The following is a 20,683-nucleotide window of genomic DNA, read 5'->3' as shown; positions in this document are numbered from 1 at the left end:
AGATCTTTAGGTGAATATAATGGACCAGGCTAACCTGAAACCATCCTTCTCTTGTGTAGTCCAAGACTGGGCCAAATGAGGGATGTTTCCTCGTGAGTCCGTTTTGTTGTTGGATTACTGTGCCAATCTCCTGAATCCTTTCCCAAAACAAGTGCTGATCTTCCAATTACTTGGTAAGATTAATTGTATCTCTGCATTTTAGGTAAACCCAAGGCGTTCTTTAGTGAGGGCTGATATATTAAGTTTCAAAAGTGGTGGCAGATGTAGCAGCAATTTTCAGGCTTGGAGCAAAAGGACACCCATGTTGAAAGAGCAGAGGCTTTGAGGAAGTTGCCTCTGGCATTCGGATCTCTCTGTATGTCCCTGACAAGTATGTGTCCACCCTATTCCCTGAGCAGGCATCTCCAGGGCATCCTGGCCCTCCCCTGTTGCACACTTCTGATTGTAATGATTGTTTCTTTTTTCTTTCACCTTTTCAAATTTACCTACAGCTGCCAGGCTATTCTAGACCTATGCTATTCATGCTTTTTTTTTTTTTTTTAAAGTTGAGGTCTTGCTCTGTCTCCCATGCTGGAGTGCAGTGGCTCAATCTTGGCTCACTACAACCTCTGCCTCCTGAATTCAAGCAATTTTCCTGCCTCAGCCTCCCAACTAGCTGGAATTACAGGTGCCTGCCACCATGCCTGGCTAATTTTTTTGTGTTTTTAGTAGAGATGGGGTTATCACCATGTTGGCCTGGCTGATTTCGAACTCCTGACCTCAAATGATCTGCCCGCCTTGGCCTCCCAAAGTGCTAGGATTACAGGTGTAAGCCACCGTACCCAGCCTCGTTCTTTATTTTAAATCTAATTTTGCTTTACCATGCTCATTTCTGCTTGGTTGTTGTTTTTAGCTCATCATTTGAAATTGAAGATTATCACTGCACAGAGTCTCATGAGAAAATGTTTCCCATCAAGTTAAGGTCAGACAGAGCCTGTGCCTGATATAGTAACCTGAACCAAGCCTGGCCCACCAGCTCTGCCCTGTGGCTTATTTGCTTAGGCTGTAGACCGAGGAGGAGAGAGCAATTTCCTGAAAGGCAGCTTTTTAGGACCTGTTGAGTTTGAGCAGACAGTGTGTGTCAGTGGGATAGAAGATGGATGAGGGAGAACAGGAGGAGTCTGTGGTCCCTTGGATGCTGAGCGTGTGCACGGCCTCCCTCCAGCCGGGTGCGGGGCAGGTGGACCCTGCTATTCTGCTCAACTCCTTAGATCCACCTCATTCAGTCCAAGAGAGAGGGAGGCCTTTGCCAAGTTTTCCCAGGTAAGGAGAGGGTTACTTTCTCTGAGAGGGCATCAGCTCCTCTCACAGTTGAAAGGTCCATAATGAGTCCTGTGCTGACTGCCATCCCCTCCACTGTGAGAACATGCTGCATCTTCAGCCAGCCTGAACCCATCCTGCAGGAGCCGAGGGTCTAGGTAAGGAGATCTGCATGGTCATTGGCTATCAGCACTAGAAGGAGCAGAGTGATGTTCTCTCTGGTATGCAAACATGGGATGAGAGAGAACTTTCTGTGGAGCACAAGACTTGTAGGAAATGGGGCTGGGGATAGGTGTGGGCTGCAGGAGGATGGGCAGGAAGGTAAGCAGCAGGCCAACCATAGAGAGGCATTTAAAGGTGTTCCTGACAGAAGGTGGTCAGCTTTCCCAAGGCCCTTCCTCTCAGAGATGGCCCAGGACGATTCTCATTTTGCCAAAATTGTCAGTTTGTGTTCTGCCTCTGTTTGGGATGGTTGTGCACCCAAACTTTCCCAGGTGCAGGTAACCACAGTATTCTCTGCCTTGTGTGGCACAGACCCTGTGGCATGCTTGAGAGGCTCTCAGCAGCCTGGCATGTCCTCTGGTGGGTGTCTGGAACTCCAGGCACTGCCCCATGGGTGCAGGGGCACTTCCCATCTGGACACAGTTTCCTCACTGCAGACTGAAGGTATAGTACTTGGGCTAGTAGCCACATCTCAGGTTAGTGAAGTCCACAGGCTGCCCCTTTATGCACTGCCGCTGGATTTCTCTCCTGTGTGGCACCTGCATCTGCCTCCTTCACCTTCAGCTGGTTGGTTTTGGCTCAGTGCCCTGTCCTGTGAAGGTCATTTTAGGTTTGGTTTGTTATTCCATCTCCTAGGTGTCCAGATCTGGATCATGTGCTTGCCTGGGACACTGAGCCCCTTCCGGAACACCTCAGCCTTGGGGAGCAGAGGCAGAAGGTGGCCCACTCCCATCATGACACTAAGCTGTCATGATGTTTTCCTTCTTACTGACAGAGGTAACATGAAAGACTTTGCCATTTAGTCAGCTTACCAACAAAGAACATTGATCACATGTGTGGACAAAGCTGCTCACTTCCAGTTGTTCCAGTTTTGTGAACTTTCCGAGAGTCTGAGAGCTTCAGACCATTTCTGCAAATTGTTTTGGTGCCTGGGAAGTTTTGGTGTCTCTTTGGCACCTGTTTGGTGCCTGGGGTGTTTGTCTGGGCATTGAAGGTGTGAAGTTCAAGCAGTCAGGTACCCTTTTACTGTTTCTCTTCTCATCTTGTGTTTTAAGATTTCTGGTTCATAGATTATATATATATATATATATATATATATATATATATATATATATATATATATTGCCATACAGCATGATTTTGTGTATTAAAATTTTAATAATTTAGATGATTATTTTGTAGTGGATGGATTAAGTAAATGATACTAGATTCCACTTCATATGAGGAAGTGTTTACAATGTTACATAGAAAAAGCAGGTTACAAAAGAAGATGGATAATGTGATTATAATTATAAAATGACTGAAAGAAAATACATGAAAGTGTTCTAAGTGGCTATAACTGTGATAGTATCATGAATTACCCTTTTTTTTTGTTTTTAAAATATTTTCTAAATTTCCTACAATGGATATGTGTGATACTTGGGAAAAAAGATTAATTTCTGAAAAGTTTATGCTCTTTGATTTACTAATTTCTGTTCTAGTAGTCTGTTCTAAGGAGATAATTAGAAACATAAATAAAGATCTCGTACACAAAAATATCCATTACAGAATCACTTACAACAGGTTAGGTGGAAAGCCGCTGTCCAGTCCTTCAGGACTGTTCATTGGGTCATACTTCCTACTGTGGATGCTGGAAGCATATACGTTTATGATCTCAATTTTTTTCCAACTGTATAACGTATGCCCCAAGGCCAGGGCCACTCCCTTTTAAAGTTTTTAGCTGGACCTAGTTGAAATAGTCTTAGCTTTCCGTTACAGCCAGCATTTTGTTTAAACCAGTGATGTATTCTGCATTTGGGATTTTTAATGGTGGTGTTCTAGGCTGATGCAGCTGATATGGCTTCTATCCTGGTGAGGTTCCTCCTTGTCTCATCCAAGCTCATTGGAGAGCTGTGCTTGTGGCTCCCTCTTTGTATATTCCTTTCTTTGTATCTGCAGTTGTGTGATGAGGTCTGCTTTTTGGTGACTGTCAGCCCTGTGATGGTGTCTCTCTGGCACTTGGGGGTTTGTCGGTTTGGTCTGGGCTCACTTCCTACTTTTATACCTTCTGAGGTGACACATCCACTTTCCTTGCCTGACTGAGCCTCCTTCTTGGTCAGAATTCAGTCGAAGCAAAGCTCTTCAGTGACTTCCTCTGTCTTCTGAGAACTGCAATCCAGGAGGGTGAGGCAAGCATTATTTCTGTGTCTGCAGAAAGCAAGGTTGTACCTTGGGCCTGGCCACTTCTGCCTTATTGCCAAGCCGTTGGATGATCTGAGGGCTGAGACTTGCTCACACTTCCCTGTGGCCCTCACCGTGGGCCTCAAGGCAGCCCTGCTTCCCCTTTACATGCTGTCAGGCTTTTCGTGCCTATAGGGGTCAGTCCCACACACAAGGTGTACCTGTCCCCACGGGTCTCCCCATGTTCTGGTAGTAGTATGGGTGGTGTGTGACCTCCCCCATGGCCCACACCTGCGCCTGCTTCAGTCCTGCAGAGGACACCATGAAGTCGGGATAGAGTCGCCAAGACTTGAGAAGGACGTGCCCCACACAGGTTGGATAAGGGGCCAGCACCTACTGTGCCCTACCCCAAGGCCGCCTCCAGTCTGGCCTCCCTGCTTTTGCCTGCAGAGTACTGGGCTCCCATCCTCCACAGGCATCTTGTGATGTCACATCTTCATCCTGTGTCAAATGGGCTTCGTATTTCTATCTGAGGCTGTACATTCCCCGCTGAAGCCAAGCTGCACCCTTGGGAGCGTCTCCTGTTGGAGCCAGTACTGTAAGCCCTGCTTCTTGTTCCCTCCACAGCCCTGCGCGTTCTGGACATGACTTTCTGGTTGGGTTTGCAAAGGTGAGCGACTTCGGCACCTCCTGCCCCTGGTGACTGACAGACTCTGGGCAGCTTTCTTCTCTGGCTGGGACAGAGCCGGAGCTGTGGGGTGAGGTGAGGAGGGTCTACAGGGAGGGCAGCCTCTTTAGACTGCACATTTGGGATCCCCCACAGCCCCTCCTAGGAGTCTATCTTGACAATTTGGGAGCCGGAGCTGAGCGTTGCTTCTAGAAGGCTGGGGCAGCATCCTGAGGGGTGACCCCTGCTGCTATTGTCTTTTTCTGTCTTCCCTGCCCACGAAAGTTGTCTGATCTCAACTTCAGGTTATCTCCTTAGCCTGTTGGGAGACTTGGCCTTGGTCCTTGTCCTTTGACGGGTCTCTGGAACAGCTGATTTGTGGGTGATACCCTCCAGAGTGAGTTCCCTGTGGATGGCAGGAAAGTCTCTCCTTATCTGTCCTGAAGGCTCTTCTGGTTACTAGCTTCAATTCTACTCATAGGTGCCCCTTCAGGCTTGGTGTCCTGTCACCTGTCACCATTGGCAGGTGTCCCTTTTAATATATTGGGGGTTTTGTGGCCTTCTGTTTTTATTTAAGACCAATTATTGCTTCTTCCCTCTAAAAATAAAGAATATCAGAAGGAAGGAAGTGAAAAACAGCCAGTATTTCTCCATGAAGAGAACAACTTTTGTTAACACTTTGGTGCACTTTCTTCTTTTTTTTTCTGCTTATTGTCAAGCATCACTTAACACCAGGGATGCATTCTGAGAGCTGCATTGTTGGGTGATGATGTTGTCACAGAACATCATGAAGTGCACTCACACCACTTCCCCAGCCATGGGTGCCCCTTGGACTCATTGCGTCTTTCTGCTAATGAGAGCCGCTACGGTGTTAATTTTTCACCTGTTTCCTGCCAGCTGCCTGCCTGAGGGTAGTGGGGCCCTGTGGCCTATGCATTACTAAAACTCTCAGCCTGGCATATCTTGGGGACCACTCACCTCAGCCAGCCCAGTCTGATCAGGCCCCTCACATGAGGCAGTTGGCACAGGTTGTACAGGATAGGTGAGCTGAGTGAGTCTGAGTTTTGGTATTAATGAAAACTGGCTGATACTACAGTTCCCCTGGGAAAGTGTGGGTAGGTGGGTTTCTTGTGTCCGTTTTTGGATGATAAATGGGTGGGTGGAGAAAGCAGTTTCCCTTGAAATGGACAAATCACTGTATTCAGGTTTCCTTGGTTGGTTGTGGCTCTTGGGCTCCATAATGGGAAGGCATAGCAGGAGATTTCCTGTGAGTGACAGCAGGGAGGCCAAGCCACTGTGTTTGGATGTGGTGGTGGAGGAAATGTGAGGAAGGGGCTGGGAGGGCCGAGAGGGAAGGCTGCTTCAGGCTTCTCTGCCCAGGCTTGGAAGGCCTGTGTGTTACCCTCTCCTGAGGGGCAGCACAGTAGCCAGTGCCCCCAGCCCCTGCCAGCGACTCAGTAGCAGTGAGGAGCCTGGCCACCAGAAAGACTCAGCGAACCTCCCAGTGTCCAGGCCCTCCTCTGAACTCGGCTCTACGTGAACTTGACTTTTGCAGTCAAGGTCTTGATCTTGATCAAGGCTTCCCTCCAGGCTGAGGCTGGGCCAGCAGGTGGGGCTGGACCTGGGTTTTCTGAGACCACTTCCCTCATTCTGTAGACTGGGACTCAGTTGCCCACCTTGGAGGGAGAGACGGCTAGAGATGATGAAGTTTAGGAGTGTAGCCTGGGGCCTAAAGTGCTGGTGCTAGCACCTACTGGCTATTGCAGTAATAATTATTAAGTGCTAGAGGGAAGAAGAATAATATTTTATTATCCACAAGGACTGAGCACTAAGTCCTGCAATCATTTTTTTTAATTTTTAAAATTTTATTTATTTATTTATTTATTTATTTATTTATTTTGAGACGGAGTTTCACTCTTGTTACCCAGGCTGGAGTGCAATGGCACGGTCTCGGCTCACCGCAACCTCCGCCTCCTGGGTTCAGGCAATTCTCTTGCCTCAGCCTCCTGAGTAGCTGGGATTACAGGCACGCGCCACCATGCCCAGCTAATTTTTTGTATTTTTAGTAGAGACGGGGTTTCACCATGTTGGCCAGGATGGTCTCCGTCTCTCGACCTCGTGATCACCCGCCTCGGCCTCCCAAAGTGCTGGGATTACAGGCTTGAGCCACCGCGCCTGGCTTATTTATTTATTTTTGAGAGGGAGTTTCGCTATTGTTACCCAGGCTGGAATGCAATGGCACGATTTCGGCTCACCGCAACCTCTGCCTCCTGGGTTCAAGCAATTCTCCTGCCTCAGCCTCCTGAGTAGCTGGGATTACAGGCATGTGCCACCATGCCCAGCTAATTTTTTCTATTTTTAGTAGAGACGGGGTTTCACCATGTTGACCAGGATGGTCTCGATCTCTCGACCTTGTGATCCACCCGCCTCAGCCTCCCAAAGTGTTGGGATTACAGGCTTAAGCCACCGCACCCGGCTAAGTCCTGCAATCATTTAGGCTCTGACATCTTTTTCTCCTGGGACCTGGGTATGTTTTTTCTTTGTATAATGCCCTGTACAACTTATTTAAAAAAAATTTTTTTTCTTTGTAAACCAGATAATGGCTTTCTGAATTAACTTCTACTTTATGTGAATAGTTTTGTGTGTAATCATAATGCATAGAAAATTTATAATCTCCATTTATAAATAAACAGAAAAGACTACTTGTTCCCGCCTTTCCTGGCAGTACAGTGGCAGGGTACTTTGGAAAGCTGAGTCTGTGTTAGCAGGTGAATGCTACCAAGTCAGGGGGTCCTGTGTTCTTGTAGTTAGTATTTCTGTTCATGGCCCAGTGAATTCCTTCTTCTGAGGCTGCAGCGGGGAATTTCTGCGATGAGAAAGCTTGTGTGTCTTGGCCTGGCATCACCCTGCTCAGGACTGCTTTGCTGCAAAAGTCCATTGTGCAGCTTTTGAGTTAGTTCCGTGATAAACCGAGAGAGGCGTTGCTTTCCCGTAGATGCCGCAGAGCTCTGTGCATGCAGTCTGGCGGATGAGTGGGCTGGGCCCCTGTGGGTGGCGGGGTTTGCCCTGTGAGGGACGGGCAGAACTTACACTGTGGCAGCATGGGTCAGTCTACACTGGTCAGGGATTTAACATAATATATTTTCGTACTGTGTTAATTTTCAAGCATGACCAGGATTACTCTGGTAAACTTACGAGTTTTCCTCAATCACACTTAGATGTCACTAGTAAAGTGTCGCTGGATGCCTGCTATCAGTGGAGAGCTGTTCTGTATTTGGTGCCTAATTGTTGAAGGGCAGGTCAGGCACACTCGAATAGCACACACCATCATGTGCAGGTGAGGATCAAACACACTTTCAGGTGAGCGAACTTCTGGAGAGCCGACTAGAATTAGGATTTCTGTTGATCAACTTCTGCCTTCCCTTAAATTTTGGTGGAGTTATAGTTCCATTAAAATGATCCTTAGGCAGTCAATTCCCACAATTGATTGTTGATACCTGCCTTCAGCTTGGGAGGGGACAGTGGTACCATGCATGCTATTTGATCTTGGCTTCCCCAGGTCTCAGCTTGGGGCTCAAGGAGGGGACAGCTGTCTGCAGAACAGCAAGCCAGGAGCATGGCACTGGCTGGGAATTGGAGCTCAGTAAGAGGGGCCCTGGGGGCTGGATGCTTGGGATTTAAGAACAACAATGTACATTGTCTAAGTGGGGCCATGGGGAGCTGGCAGGGGAGTCTGGCTTGGTCTCCATAGGGCCTTTGTTGTTCCTTAGGCATCTTTTGATCTAGAAAATGGCCTTTTCTAAGCCTTCATTGCAGCCTGCTTCCTCCCACCTGCCTAGGCTTTGCTCTGTGGCCTCAGCAGGGGCGCTACCCAGGGCGTTGGACCTCCCACCCTTGCACTGCAGCTAGAACCCATCCCAGGCACATTCTCCTTCCTACATGTAATATATGTTCTTATAATTTATTTTTTGAACATGTAAAAACTTGGAATATTCAAAATAAAGATAAATTTTTAAAAAATGATTGTAATTATTGCTACTTGGAGATGTTGTTACTCTTGTGCTGAATGTCCTTTTAGACGATTTGATACAGACAAATCATACTAATTTTATTAAAAAATTTTTATTTTAAAAACTTGAAGTTTAACATACCTACAGAAAACTACTCAGATCATGAATATAGCTTAATTATCACAAAGTAAGTGGACCCATAATCCTCTGACCAGTCCCTTCTAGAATCTTCCTCAGCAACTGTTCATGCACGTCCAAGGGGTGGGCACAAGGGATCAGTGTTACCTGTTTTCTGAACTTTATGTAAGTAGAATTATACCCATATACGTGTGTGTGTGCGTGTGTGTTTCTCTTTTTATGAAAACAGGCTCATTCCGTAAGCCCTGCTCTGTAACTTTCTTCGTTTAGCAATATGTGATGACCACAAATCTCTGTTTGTAAATACTGATCATTTTATAAATCATTCACTGGTTTGAAATGTGTCCCACTGTGTTTAAACCATCTCATTATTGTTGGGCATTTAGGTTATTTCCATTTTATTTATTTCCTTAATTATTTCCTTAAGATAAAGTCCTGGGAGGGGCTGGTGGGTTGGAGGCTGAAGGTTCCTGGTTGTCCTGCTGCTCAGCATGCCCTTGCTGGGTCCCAGCCCTGGCCTCCCGACCCTGGGGGCTTTCCAGCCTCTTGGCCTTGGTGGGCTTTGTCCACTGAGGATGGGAACCCCAAACTGACAGCTTGCACCTTGGCTTTGAGCAAATACTAATCAAACTTTGTTTTATTTTCCAACAGCGCTGTGTTGTGCTGCGTTTTCTGAAGTTTCCTCCAAATAGGAAGAAGGTAAGATGGGTAGGTTTGCACCCAGACATTACAATAATTATTTAAGAAAACTGATTTTTTTTTTTTCTGATGTAGAAATATTGATGCTAGTTGTAGAATTCAAAGATGACAGAAGCATTTAATGCAGAAAGTGGTGTGTCCATCATTCCTGATGTAAAACTGACTGGGCCCAGCATGTTGACCTCTGTGTCACTGTGGTAGTCCACGTGGCGCTCAGCAGGAGCTGCCCTGGCCTGGCATGCAGGGTCTGTTCAGAGGGCCCTGCTTGTGGCAAGGATCCCAGGACCAGGCAAGCTTTGCCTTGCCAAGTTCCTTAGCACTTGCTGCCTCAGTTTCCCCATCTGTGGAATTGTATGTATGAAAATGGAGTCTCCAGTGCTGGGGTAGACATTGCATAGGAGTGTTAAACATTGCGGCAGGAGGGGGTTGATAAGTTTCTGTTTGCTGAGTCAAAGAAAATACTGTGGACCACCTGTAAAAAAGCATTGCCCTCTCGTTTTTGGCCACCGAGTTGCAGCTTTCTGTGCAAATCTCTGTTGCTCCTGGGGTGTGCACTGAGTCATGGAGGCTTCCTGCATCCACAGCCCTCTCTGCTTCCCATCTGATACTTGTGGGTCCTGTGCGTGGACACATGCAGCTGGGCTGGGGGTGAGCTCCTGGATGGTGGCTGTCCCTCAGTGGGGGCAGGCGGAGGCTGGCTCTGGCGAGGATATGGGGCTGATGAGCCACCACCCCTTGAGAGCTCCTGGGAGATGGCAGGTTGGAACATCTGAGTAGAGGTCATAGAAAGGGAGGCCGGGGGGTGGTGGTGGGTGGAGGTGACAGCTGCCGCAGGGGCACGATAGAAAGGGAGGAGAGAGCCATGGGGGAGAGCTGGGGTGTTGCCATTAGTGGGGCCACAGTGGGTTTGGGGTCAAGCTGGGCAGGCAGAGGAGGATGGGAGGGCCCCACTGTCTTGCAGTTTCCACCTCAGCTGCTGAAGAGAAACAGGCCTAGGTGGTTCTGGCTTGTGGAACGAATCCCATGGATTCATGGAGTCAGTCCCTGCGGCTGACTCCAGTCTTCTCTGTCCCCTTCTTTGCCCCATTCAGTGACTGCAGAGCTCAAACCACCCTAACTTTAACTCCCCCAAGGCCTGGCATCTGTGGACCTCTTCAGATCTTCTGTGTGGAGTGACCTGGGCAGTGTCTGCCAGGCAGCAGTTAGCTACATTTCCTCTGTAAATGACATAGTGTGACAAACCGTGTGATCAGTGGAGACTTGCATGGTCACTTTTCTACTGACCAGGGTGGCTTTTTTAATTTTTATTTTGAGACAGAGTCTCGCTCTGTTGCCCAGGCTGGAGTGCAGTGGTGCAATCTCGGCTGACTGCAACCTCTGCATCCTGGCTTCAAGTGATTCTCCTGCCTCAACCTCCCGAGTAGCTGGGATTACAGGCACCCACCACCACGCCCAGCTAAGTTTTGTATTTTTAGTGGAAATGGGGTTTTACCATGTTGACCAGGCTGGCTTCTAACTCCTAACCTCAGGTGATCTGCTCGCCTCGATCTCTCAAAGTGCTGGGATTATAGGTGTGAGCCACCGTGCCCGGCCAGTGGGGATTTTTTTGTCAGAAACTGACCGTGGCTGCACTGGGCTACTGGGTGTGTTCTGGAGTTTTCTGTCAGGCTTAGTTCTGACTGATCTCATTGCATGAGCACAGGACACCTGCACATGCTGTATCTGGCAGGGCACAGCTGGGTGTGGGCAGCAGGTTCTCTAGAGGCTATGGGGTACTGGGCAGCTGCTCAGTCCTGGGACCTTCTTGAGCATGAGCCAGGCGCTGGGCACCTCCGGGCCTGCCCTGGACGAGCACCACAAAGGCAGGTACCTGCAGGCAGTAGTAAGACTGCCAGGCCAGCCTTTGTGGATGTCTTCCGGAAGCAGCCTATCAGGGGCCCTCTGGGCTTCTCACCTTTGAGACAGGTTGAGGGAGGAGGGGATGGTTTCTTGTCTCAGCCAGTTTTATCACCTTACTGACTCTTTAAGAACCTCTGACTGGGGAAAGAATAGTCTACATTTAGAGGCCAAAGATTAGTAAAATCTCTTCAGAGATTGGGATGTGAAATGTCAGAGGTTTTCAAAGCCACATTGCTTGGAAGGTGTGTGTAAGGTTTGCTTTGGGAGAAGGGCAGACGGGAGGCAGCAGCAACACAGTCCTCAGATTGCTACCTTTCCAAGCCTCTGGGCCAGGGAGGTGGTATGGTGGGGGAGGGACGCTGGTGGGGAGGGGCACTGGGGACCTTCCTCTGGATCTGAGGGTTGTCACCAGGGTTCTGTCTGTGGCTGGGGCATCCCCCTGCCTGTGGCAGGATCTGTGGTGGTTTTTACTTCTCCCCTTAAGCCAGGCTCTGCTGGGAGGTCCCATCACGAAGGCTGTCCTGTGCTTGTCTCTTACAGACCTCAGAAGAGATATTTCAGCACCTGCAGAACATAGTGGACTTTGGCAAAAATGTCATGAAAGAGTTTTTGGGGGAGAACTACGTTCATTGTGGGGTAAGTACTTTTTATTCATGTCTCAATTCTTGGGCACATTTTGCGTCACAACCACCGACTTCCCAATGATGATGTGGAACTTTGTGCTTAATGATAATCCGTGTCCAGGTAGTCTCCAAGTGTTTCTCATTTGCTGTGCTGGGTGGCAGCAGAGTGGATACTGCAGTTTCTCTTCCTATCTGAGAAGCTTGTGGTTCAAAGGGCCCACGTGAACCCCTGCTCTTTAGGGCCTATCTCCACTGGCTCTCCTGGAGGCTCCTGCTCAGTGAGGGCTCTCGAGTAGCATCCAGTACCACTGAGTCCCAAGGAATGGCTTTCCTCTCTGCCCCTGGGCACCACTGAACACAGGACACCCTACATGGGAGGATGGCAGGGCCTGCTGGGGCTGTCCTGGGGGGCGGCTCATCACATCTAGGAAGGGCCTTGGCTGCTCAATGAATGTTAAAAGCTGGGGTCGCCGGGCGTGGTGGCTCACGCCTGTAATCCCAGCACTTTGGGAGGCTGAGGTGGGCAGATCACTAGGTCAAGAGATCGAGACCATGGTGAAATCCCGTCTCTAAAAAATTAATTAATTAAAAAAAAAAAAAGAACCTAAAAATGGCTGGGACTGGTGGCTGACGCCTGTAATCCCAGCACTTGGGAGGCTAAGGTGGGTACATCACTTGGGGCCAGGAGTTTAAGACCAGCCTGACCAAAATGGTGAAACCCCGTTTCTACTAAAAATGCAAAAATTAGCCAGGAGTGGTGGCACATGCCTATAATCCCAGCTACTCAGGAGGCTGAGACATGAGAATTGCTCGATGTGAGATTGCGCCACTGCACTTCAACCTGGGTGGCAGAGAAAAACTCTGTCTCAAAAAAAAAAAAAAATCGAAAAATGTTAGCATTGACAATTCCCCAACTGGAATCCATCTTAAGGAAATGACCAGAATTCTGGGCAAAGACATATACTCAAAGCTGTTCATCAGTACATCATGATAAAGGGGGAAAAAAAAAAAGCTGGGGTTTAAAGAAAAGCCGTGGGAGTCCCTGGGCATTGCCGCCTGTACTGGGGTCTGTGGGAACAGGCCAGGGATGCCAGCTGTGGTTCACCTCTTGCCTGGGGCTGTCCCCTGAGCAGAACTTTAGTTTTGAGGCCTGGACAGGCCCCTGGGTCCTACCCTTCTGCGGCTGCTGCAGGTACATGGCTCGCCTCCAGCCTGTTGACTGCACTGTCATGGTGTTGGGCACATTGGTAGGTCACAGTTCCCCTTTTAGGAAGATTCATGGAGATTTTCCCCAGGGCATGTCCCTTGGATGGTTCCATGCCGTGACTAGTTTTCTTCTTGAGGAAGGAACATTCTTGGGGTGATATCCACCAGAAGCCTCTGTGGCAGGAGGACTCGGGTGGTGATGGCCTTTTTTGGCCAGGGGCATTGGCAACCTGGTGACCTGGTGGGGTGAGCACTGGGCACTGCTCTGAGGAAGGGGAAAGGAGGGGGAGCTTTTCTGGCAGGGAGCACTCTGGCTCTGGGTTTGTCCTCAGTGGGAAGGGCCACCATAAATGAACCAACAGCATACAGGGCTCAACCCACAAGTCCGCCCGCCTTTGAGCGCATTTTCTCCACCTTAAGATACCGACAAAGTGAAGCAGAGCTTGCTTGCACTGCAGGCCCAGCATGTCCCAGAAGGAGAGCCGCTGGGCTCTGGCACAGTAGGAAAGTGGGCACAGAGCCCATTCCAGGCTGACATGTACCCCTCAGGGTGGCTGTATCTGCAGGGCCACACAGGGCCATGTGAGGGAAGAACAAATGTGTCAGCAAGTTAGGCAAAGCATAGTGTTTCCCTCCTGTTTGTTTTGGGGCAAGATCCAATCAGGGACAAGATCCAAGAGACAGGGACAGGCACACCCTGGCTCTGAGCCCTGCTCCGTAGGGGTGGCACTGGTCTAGGCCTATCTCCAGTGCTGGGTTTGGGAGCTGGAGAGTTTAGGAAATGGGGATGGGGTAGAAGCTGCTTGCCTTGTTCTTCCATTGTTGCTGGAGGACTCGGAAAGCTCAGAAGTCCCACCTCGCTGCTGTGGGCCAAATCCTGGTGAGGTTGGATGCTCTCTGGCACTGGCCTCAGCTCCGTTGGAACCTCACATGCTGACAGTTCTGTGCCATAGGCCAGTTTTCAGGCTGGGCACATGAGGAGTAAAGGGACAGCCAGGCTGGTGGCTGTTTGTCCTTCTGAGCAGTCATCCCTTTGCCATTTGGAGGGTGATGCCTGGAGATCCTTCCACATCTCAGCACCCAGGTTACAGGAAGTTCTGTGGGAATTCCAGGGGACAGCTCCAGGAGGGGATGTCTGTGGACTTCCCTCTGGTCCTCTTAGGTAAATGCCTTATGCAGGAGCTGGTTGGTGCCATCCTCACGTGGTTGGACGGTGGCATGGTACCCACTTGACAATGTGGTCGGACTTTTAAGAGGATGCTTACTGTCAGCATTTGTTTGTTTTTGTTTTTTATTTTTGAGACAGGGACTTGCTCTGTCACACAGGCTGGGGTGCAGTGGTACAGTCATGGCTCACTGCAGCCTCAACCTCCTCAAGTGATCCTCCTGCCTCAGACCCCCCTCCCTAAGTAGCTGTGATTACAGGTGCACACAACCACACCCAGCTAATTTTATTTATTTATTTATTTATTTGTAGAAACAGGGTTTCACCATGTTGGGCAGGCTGGTCTCGAACTCTTGGGCTTAAATGATCAGCCTGCCTTGGCCTCCCAAAGCGCTGGGATTATAGGTGTGAGCCACTGCACCAGGCCAACATTTATTTTGATTTTAAACACAGATATGCTTATTATAAAACCAGTGATTCACAGCTCTTGAAAATAAACTCAGGTCTGTGTTTCACCTGGGTGACTGAGTTCAGGCCATGCGTGGGCAGACAGCGGTGTGGAAGGTCGTTGCCGGGTTTGTGGACCTGAGACCTGTGTGGCTGCAGTGTCTCCCAGCCGTATGTGCTGTGGGGTGGGGGCCCAGGCAGAGTGAGGGCCTCCTGTGATTCTGGGCTGTAGTTCTCACATACAAGGCATCCAGCATCAGCATCTAGGCTTTTTGTGCTTTTGCTTTCTTTAAAGTGGAGCAAGAACTTGGACTTCCTTGAGATGATCCGTAGGGTGGAGAAGGCGTGGTCTCAGTGGGCGGGATCCCAGCATTCTTAGCCTAGCAGATCTTCTGTGTCCCTTTGAGACTTTTTCAGAAGTCACAATTCTGCCGTCCTGGAAACAATAGGATGGCGAAGATGGTGAACAATGTGGCTTAAATAAAAGCCTTTCATTTGGGAAACTTCACAGAAAAGCCATATGGAGGAAAATGCTGAACGTTGGTTATGCTGTGTGCTCCAGGGCTGAGGAGGCACAGCCTGTCTTCCCAGGATGAGTGATTCCCTCAGATGCCGAGCTGCACCTCAGGTGGGAGCGTGAGGTTCTCAGGTTGTCTGAGTGGTCTGCAAGGGTCTTCCACATGGTCTAAGAACTGCTCTGGGTCCATAAATGCTATAAAGACCGGAAGGGGCTCAGCCAGGTACTCTCTGGTGAGGGATGCTGGTCACCACCGTGGGCCCAGCCATTCTGAGAGCTGGCCACCCTGATTGCGATGAAATATTGGTGTCTCTAACCTGGACATGTCCTGAAAATAATAGAACAGCTTTTATTCCCAAAACCCACACACTGATTTTTTTTTAAGCAGTAAACTTAAAAAAAAAAAATAAATACACATAACATAAAAACCTACAACCCAACGGTGTGAAGGTATGCAGTTCTGTGACATCGTGCTTATGTCATTGTTCAGTTCACACTGAGAATTTCATGTCTTTTCTTACAGGAAGTTGTGCAGCTACCTTTAGAGTTTGTGAAACAGCTTTGTTTAAAGATACAATCTGAAAGACCAGGTAAGGGTGTTTCACTTGTTTCACTTACAAATATTGTTTGTGATTTAAAATATTTCATTTGAAAAGTGTTTGAGAGGCTGGGCGTGGTGGCTCACGCCTGTAATCCCAACACTTTGGGAGGCTGAGGTGGGCAGATCAGATCTTGAGGTCAAGAGATTGAGACCATCCTGTCCAACATGGTGAAACCCTGTCTCTACTAAAAATACAAAAATTAGCTGGGCATGGTGGCACACGCCTGTAGTCATAGCTACTCGAGAGGCTGGCACAGGAGAATCGCTTCAGCTGGGGAGGTGGAGGTTGCAGTGAGCTGAGATCTTGCCACTGCACTTCAGCTTGGCTGCAGAGCGAGACTCCATCTCAAAAAAAAAAAGTGTTTGAAATGATATGTTTGAAACATGCGGTTTTCAGTAATCCTTTTGCCAGAAACTTCATTGTCAGGGTAGAAATCCTGAGAGATCATGGATACAATTCTCTGTATCAGAAAACCAGAGTGTGCACAGAATATGTGATGAAGAACCAATTAACACGGGAACAGTGGCTCTTGCCTATAATCCCATCACTTTGGGAGGCTGAGGTAGACAGATCACAAGGTGTCAGGAGTTCAAGACCAGCCTGACCAACATGGTGAAACCCTGTGTCTACTAAACTACTGAAAACCAACCAAACAAACAAACAAACAAAAATTAGCCAGGTGTAGTGGTGGGTGCCTGTAATCCCAGCCACTCAGGAGGCTGAGGTAGGAGAATTACTTGAACCTGGGAGGTGGAGATTGCAGTTAGCGGTGATAACACCACTGAACTCCAACCCCAGGCAACACAGTCAGACTATGTCTCAAACAAAAAAGAGCCAGTTAATACAACAGAAAACAGCATGAGGGAGGAGCTGGAGGTGGAGGGTCTGGGGCAGACTTAGGAAAGGGAAGGGTCCCCGGGGGACCCTAGGAGAGGCAAAAGGAAACTGGGTGACCTGAGCTTCAGGAGGGAGGGCCTGGCCCAGGAGGGTCTACAGCCCTGGGAGCTGCCCGCAGCTGGAGGCTGGCACACATCCATGGGTCCGTGCTCTTCTGAGGAATAGGGAAACCAGGGGCCTTCTGTGGCTTCACCTTCCCCATCCCCATGCCGTCCTTCCCCAATCCCCTCCCATCCCTTCACCCCTCCCTTTATCCTCCATCCCCACCCACTCCGTTTTCTGCACTTGCCGGTGGCCTTACTGACAGGAACAAGGTCAAAGCTTTTTTTTCAGTCAGTCATCAAAGAGAAATTTCATGAGTTGAGGGTGGAAATGCCTCTGCCCAGAGCACAGCCAGGCAACGAGGGGGTGGAATTGGCCAGTATCCAATGTTTTCCTGATTTGATTTGGAAAATGAAAGCAGACCATTCTCTGGGTCTACCGTCTCTGGCTGGGGCAGGAAGGAGTGGGCTTCATGCTGCGGGAAAAGTTGGGGAGGCAGGAAGGCCACAGGACAGTGGCGGGGCTCCAGTTCCTCCTCCCAGTGAAGGCAGGCTGAGGCCGGCTCTAGGGTGCTGCCTGCGACTGCTCTGATACTTGGCCTGCCATTTCATAACAACCGTGGGAGGTCTAACCACACCACAGTGATAAGAAGCAGTCTTGGGGTAAGGCTCGTTATGTTAAAGGAGGAAAGCCTGTCCCTGGGGTGCCTGGGGCCCAGGCTTACTTGGCTCTGTCTACACCATGGCTTCCAGCAGATATGGTGCTGGGGAAACACTGGTGTGCTGGGGATTGGGAAGGGCCTAGAAGTGAGAAAACGTAGGGCCTGCAGCCCCCTCCTCTTCAAGTTCCTGGGCTAAGGGTGTTGTGGAATTAGGGGACCATCCCCAAGACTACCCTAAGGATTGATAATATGCTAGAAGGACCAACAGAACTCACTGTTTTACTCATGCTTATGATTTATTACAGGAAAAAGATAAAGATGGAAGCAGCCAAGGAGAGAGGTGCAGGGGTGGGGCATGGGAGAGACCTGGCATGAGCTTCTGGGTGTCCTCTCCCCAGGAATTGTGTGGGCAGCATTCATTCTCCTATCGACCATGTGTGACACACACATGGAATGTGCCCACCAGGAAGCTCACCAGGTCTTGGTGTCCAGAGTTTTCTTTTCTATTTTTTTTTTTTTTTGAGACGGAGTTTCGCTCTTGTTACCCAGGCTGGAGTGCAATGGCGCGATCTCGGCTCACCGCAACCTCCGCCTCCTGGGTTCAGGCAATTCTCCTGCCTCAGCCTCCTGAGTAGCTGGGATTACAGGCACGCGCCACCATGCCCAGCTAATTTTTTTGTATTTTTAATAGAGACGGGGTTTCACCATGTTGACCAGGATGGTTTCGATCTCTTGACCTCGTGATCCACCCGCCTCGGCCTCCAAAAGTGCTGGGATTACAGGCTTGAGCCACCGCGCCCGGCCCCAGAGTTTTCATTAGGGCTAAGGCACATCGACATGGCTGACCATCCGTGTGGCTGACTACAGTCTCTAGCCCCTCCAGTGCTTGAGCTGATACCACAAGGCCTGAAGCTACTCCTTCCATAAACCAAGTTGTTACTGTGTGTGTGTGTGTGTGTGTGTGTGTGTGTGTGTGTGTGTGTGTGTCTGCCCCACAGTCCCCAGGGAAACATGAGGTTTTCATCAGGCACAGAGATGATGCCGAGAAATCAGGGACAAGGTGGGGCCTGTCTTGGGCAGGGCTCATCTCATCTCTCTCACTGACCCTGTTCTGTGTGACCCTTGCTCTGTTTTCCAGAGTCTCGCTGTGACAAGGACCTGGACACTCTCAGTGGTTACGCTATGTGCCTTCCCAATTTAACCAGACTTCAGACCTACCACTTTGCAGAGCACCGGCCAATTCTGTGTGTAGAGATTAAGGTGATCTGTCGAAGGGGAGATGGTGTGGGGAAGGAGGAAAGGTCAGTCCTAGGTAGTGAGTCCAAGAGTTGTGTGCCTTGTGTTCTAGTTCCCACTGAAGTGACTGGTATGCACCCTTGGCTCCTGGAAACTCCACTTGCTTCTCCCTTCTACAGCCCCCACTTGCATTGTGATTCCTGCCATGGCTCCCAGACCCCAGGTTTATGCTCATTCCTGGTAGCTCATGACAGGAGACCCCACCCACCCTGTATGCCTGGGCTGGAACAAGCCCTGGTCGAGGGTCACCAGAGGGAAGTGTATTGGGGGCCCCCCACCCAGTTTTGCTCAGAGGGCACAGCTTGCCAGGGTCCCCTGGCTTTCCTCTGTGCCCCTCCCCGCTGGCCTTGCCTGCTTGGTGCTTGGCTGCTGCTTGCTGTGCTGCAGGAGCCCCATCCACAGGTTCCCTATAGACTGGGGAGCTCTCCGTGTCCTGCTCAGGATGGATTTTCCTGGAGGCACAAAGGCCGTTGTGACCCTCAGAGGCACTGATATGTCATGACCAGGAGTCCTGAATTTCTTTGGTGCCAGGCAGTGGGGGCTGGATGGGCCAGGGTCCCCCTCGCTTCAGCACTCTGCTACCCATGTGCAGGGGGTGGCTTTCAGGGTCCCTCAGGAAGCTGCCTCGCATGTTCTGGCCTTTGTTTCCCTCCTCCAACTCTAAGGCAGCAATTTCTGGGTCACACTCTTGGCCTGAGCTCATGCCTCATGGTTCTCCTCAGTTGTGGGTGGATGTTCTGCTTCTCCAGCCACAATCTCCAGTGCTCTAGGCTCAGCGCAGGCCTGTGTATTGTGTATGCCCAGAGGCTGCAGCTTTTAGAGGGCAGTGGGGCTTCCTTGACCTTCTGGGAGCCTAGTAACTGTCAGATGGACCCCTGTCAGGCCACATGCTAGTGTCAGCAGGAACCATGGTTCTGCTTCTTGGAGTTGGCAGTCCTGGGTCCATCTCTATTCCTAGAGTCTTGCAGTCACAGTCTTGAATGAAAGCACGAAGCTACTGTGTGTTGTACTTGTGTTAAGCCAGCATAGAGGCACCACTGACTCTCCTCAGTGGGAGTTCTGGTCATGGGTCCTCTAGCAGAGATGTTTGTGTGATCTGGTGCAGGAAGTGGTGTTCTCTCTGGGAGCTGCAAATGAAAACAGCTTCTGAGGCTGTTCATACCTAACACTTGCTGCACTCATTGTCTTGTAGTCAGTGATGTGTCTACGTAGAGGTATATGATTTCTTCTTAAATATTTTTCCTCCTCATTTGTTTATTTTACAGCCAAAATGTGGATTCATTCCTTTCTCGAGTGATGTCACGCATGAGATGAAGCATAAGGTCTGTCGTTACTGCATGCACCAGCACCTCAAGGTGAGGAGAGCCAATGCCGAGCTGTGGGTTACTCTGGCCTCTATGCAGAAGAGCTACACGCTGGGGATCAGGGCTGAGGCAAGGCCACCCACAGTTTTCAAAAGAGTAAAAGAAAATATGGATACTTCTAGTTGACATTTTATTTCACAAGTGATTCATGTTCACCTTTTTTATTTTTTAAATTTAGAGGCAGGGTCTATGTCACCCTGTCAGGCTGGAGTGCAGTGATGCAGTTATACTTACTGCAGCCTCAACGTCCTGGACTCAAGCAGTCCGCCCGCCTTGGCCTCCCAGAGTGCCTGGTGTGAGCTACTGCGCCCAGCCCATGTTCACCAGATTCACTCCTTTAAAATATATAATTCAGTGGTTTTAGTCTCTTCATAAGGTTGTACAATCACCACTTCTATCTAGTTGCTGACATTTTTATCACTTCAAAGCAAACCCCTATCCCTGTTAGCAGTCACTTTCCATTCCCTATTCCTGCTGTCTCTTGGCAACCACCAGTCTACTTTCTGTGTCTGTGGATTTCCCTATTCTGGACATTTCATATAAATAATGTCACAGTATGTGACTTTTTGTGACTGCCTTCTTTTACTTTGCATGATGTTTTTGAGCTTCATCCATGTTGTGACATGTGTCAGCATGTCATTCCTTTTATGGCTGAATAATATTCCATTGCATGAATGTACCATGTTTTGTTTATCCATTTATCTGTTGAATGGAATTCCAGTGTGTGGGTTGTTTCTGCCTTTTGGCTATTGTGAATAGTGCTGCTGTG

The 20,683-nt window shown here is 49.4% G+C and overlaps 1 protein-coding gene across 2 annotated transcripts in view; it reads left to right on the top strand.

Moving 5' to 3' along the window:
- Positions 1-20,683, top strand: part of IPPK (inositol-pentakisphosphate 2-kinase) — a 61,644-nt gene that overhangs the window by 1,433 nt on the left and 39,528 nt on the right. The window contains exons 2-7 of one of the 2 annotated variants that reach the window (XM_010348803.3): positions 2,158-2,298; positions 9,148-9,195; positions 11,635-11,730; positions 15,576-15,642; positions 18,393-18,514; positions 19,816-19,905. In XM_010348803.3, coding sequence (XP_010347105.1) covers positions 2,272-2,298; positions 9,148-9,195; positions 11,635-11,730; positions 15,576-15,642; positions 18,393-18,514; positions 19,816-19,905 — 450 coding nt within the window. In that variant the 5' untranslated portion in view covers positions 2,158-2,271. The remainder of the gene's footprint in view (positions 1-2,157; positions 2,299-9,147; positions 9,196-11,634; positions 11,731-15,575; positions 15,643-18,392; positions 18,515-19,815; positions 19,906-20,683) is intronic. The other variant, XM_003938199.4, reaches the window with a different exon arrangement.

Source organism: Saimiri boliviensis, chromosome 2 (genome assembly GCF_048565385.1).
Source record: "Saimiri boliviensis isolate mSaiBol1 chromosome 2, mSaiBol1.pri, whole genome shotgun sequence".
Taxonomy (NCBI): domain Eukaryota; kingdom Metazoa; phylum Chordata; class Mammalia; order Primates; family Cebidae; genus Saimiri; species Saimiri boliviensis.
Note: the sequence above shows the minus strand (reverse complement) of the source record. Positions and strands in the feature narration are given on the sequence as shown.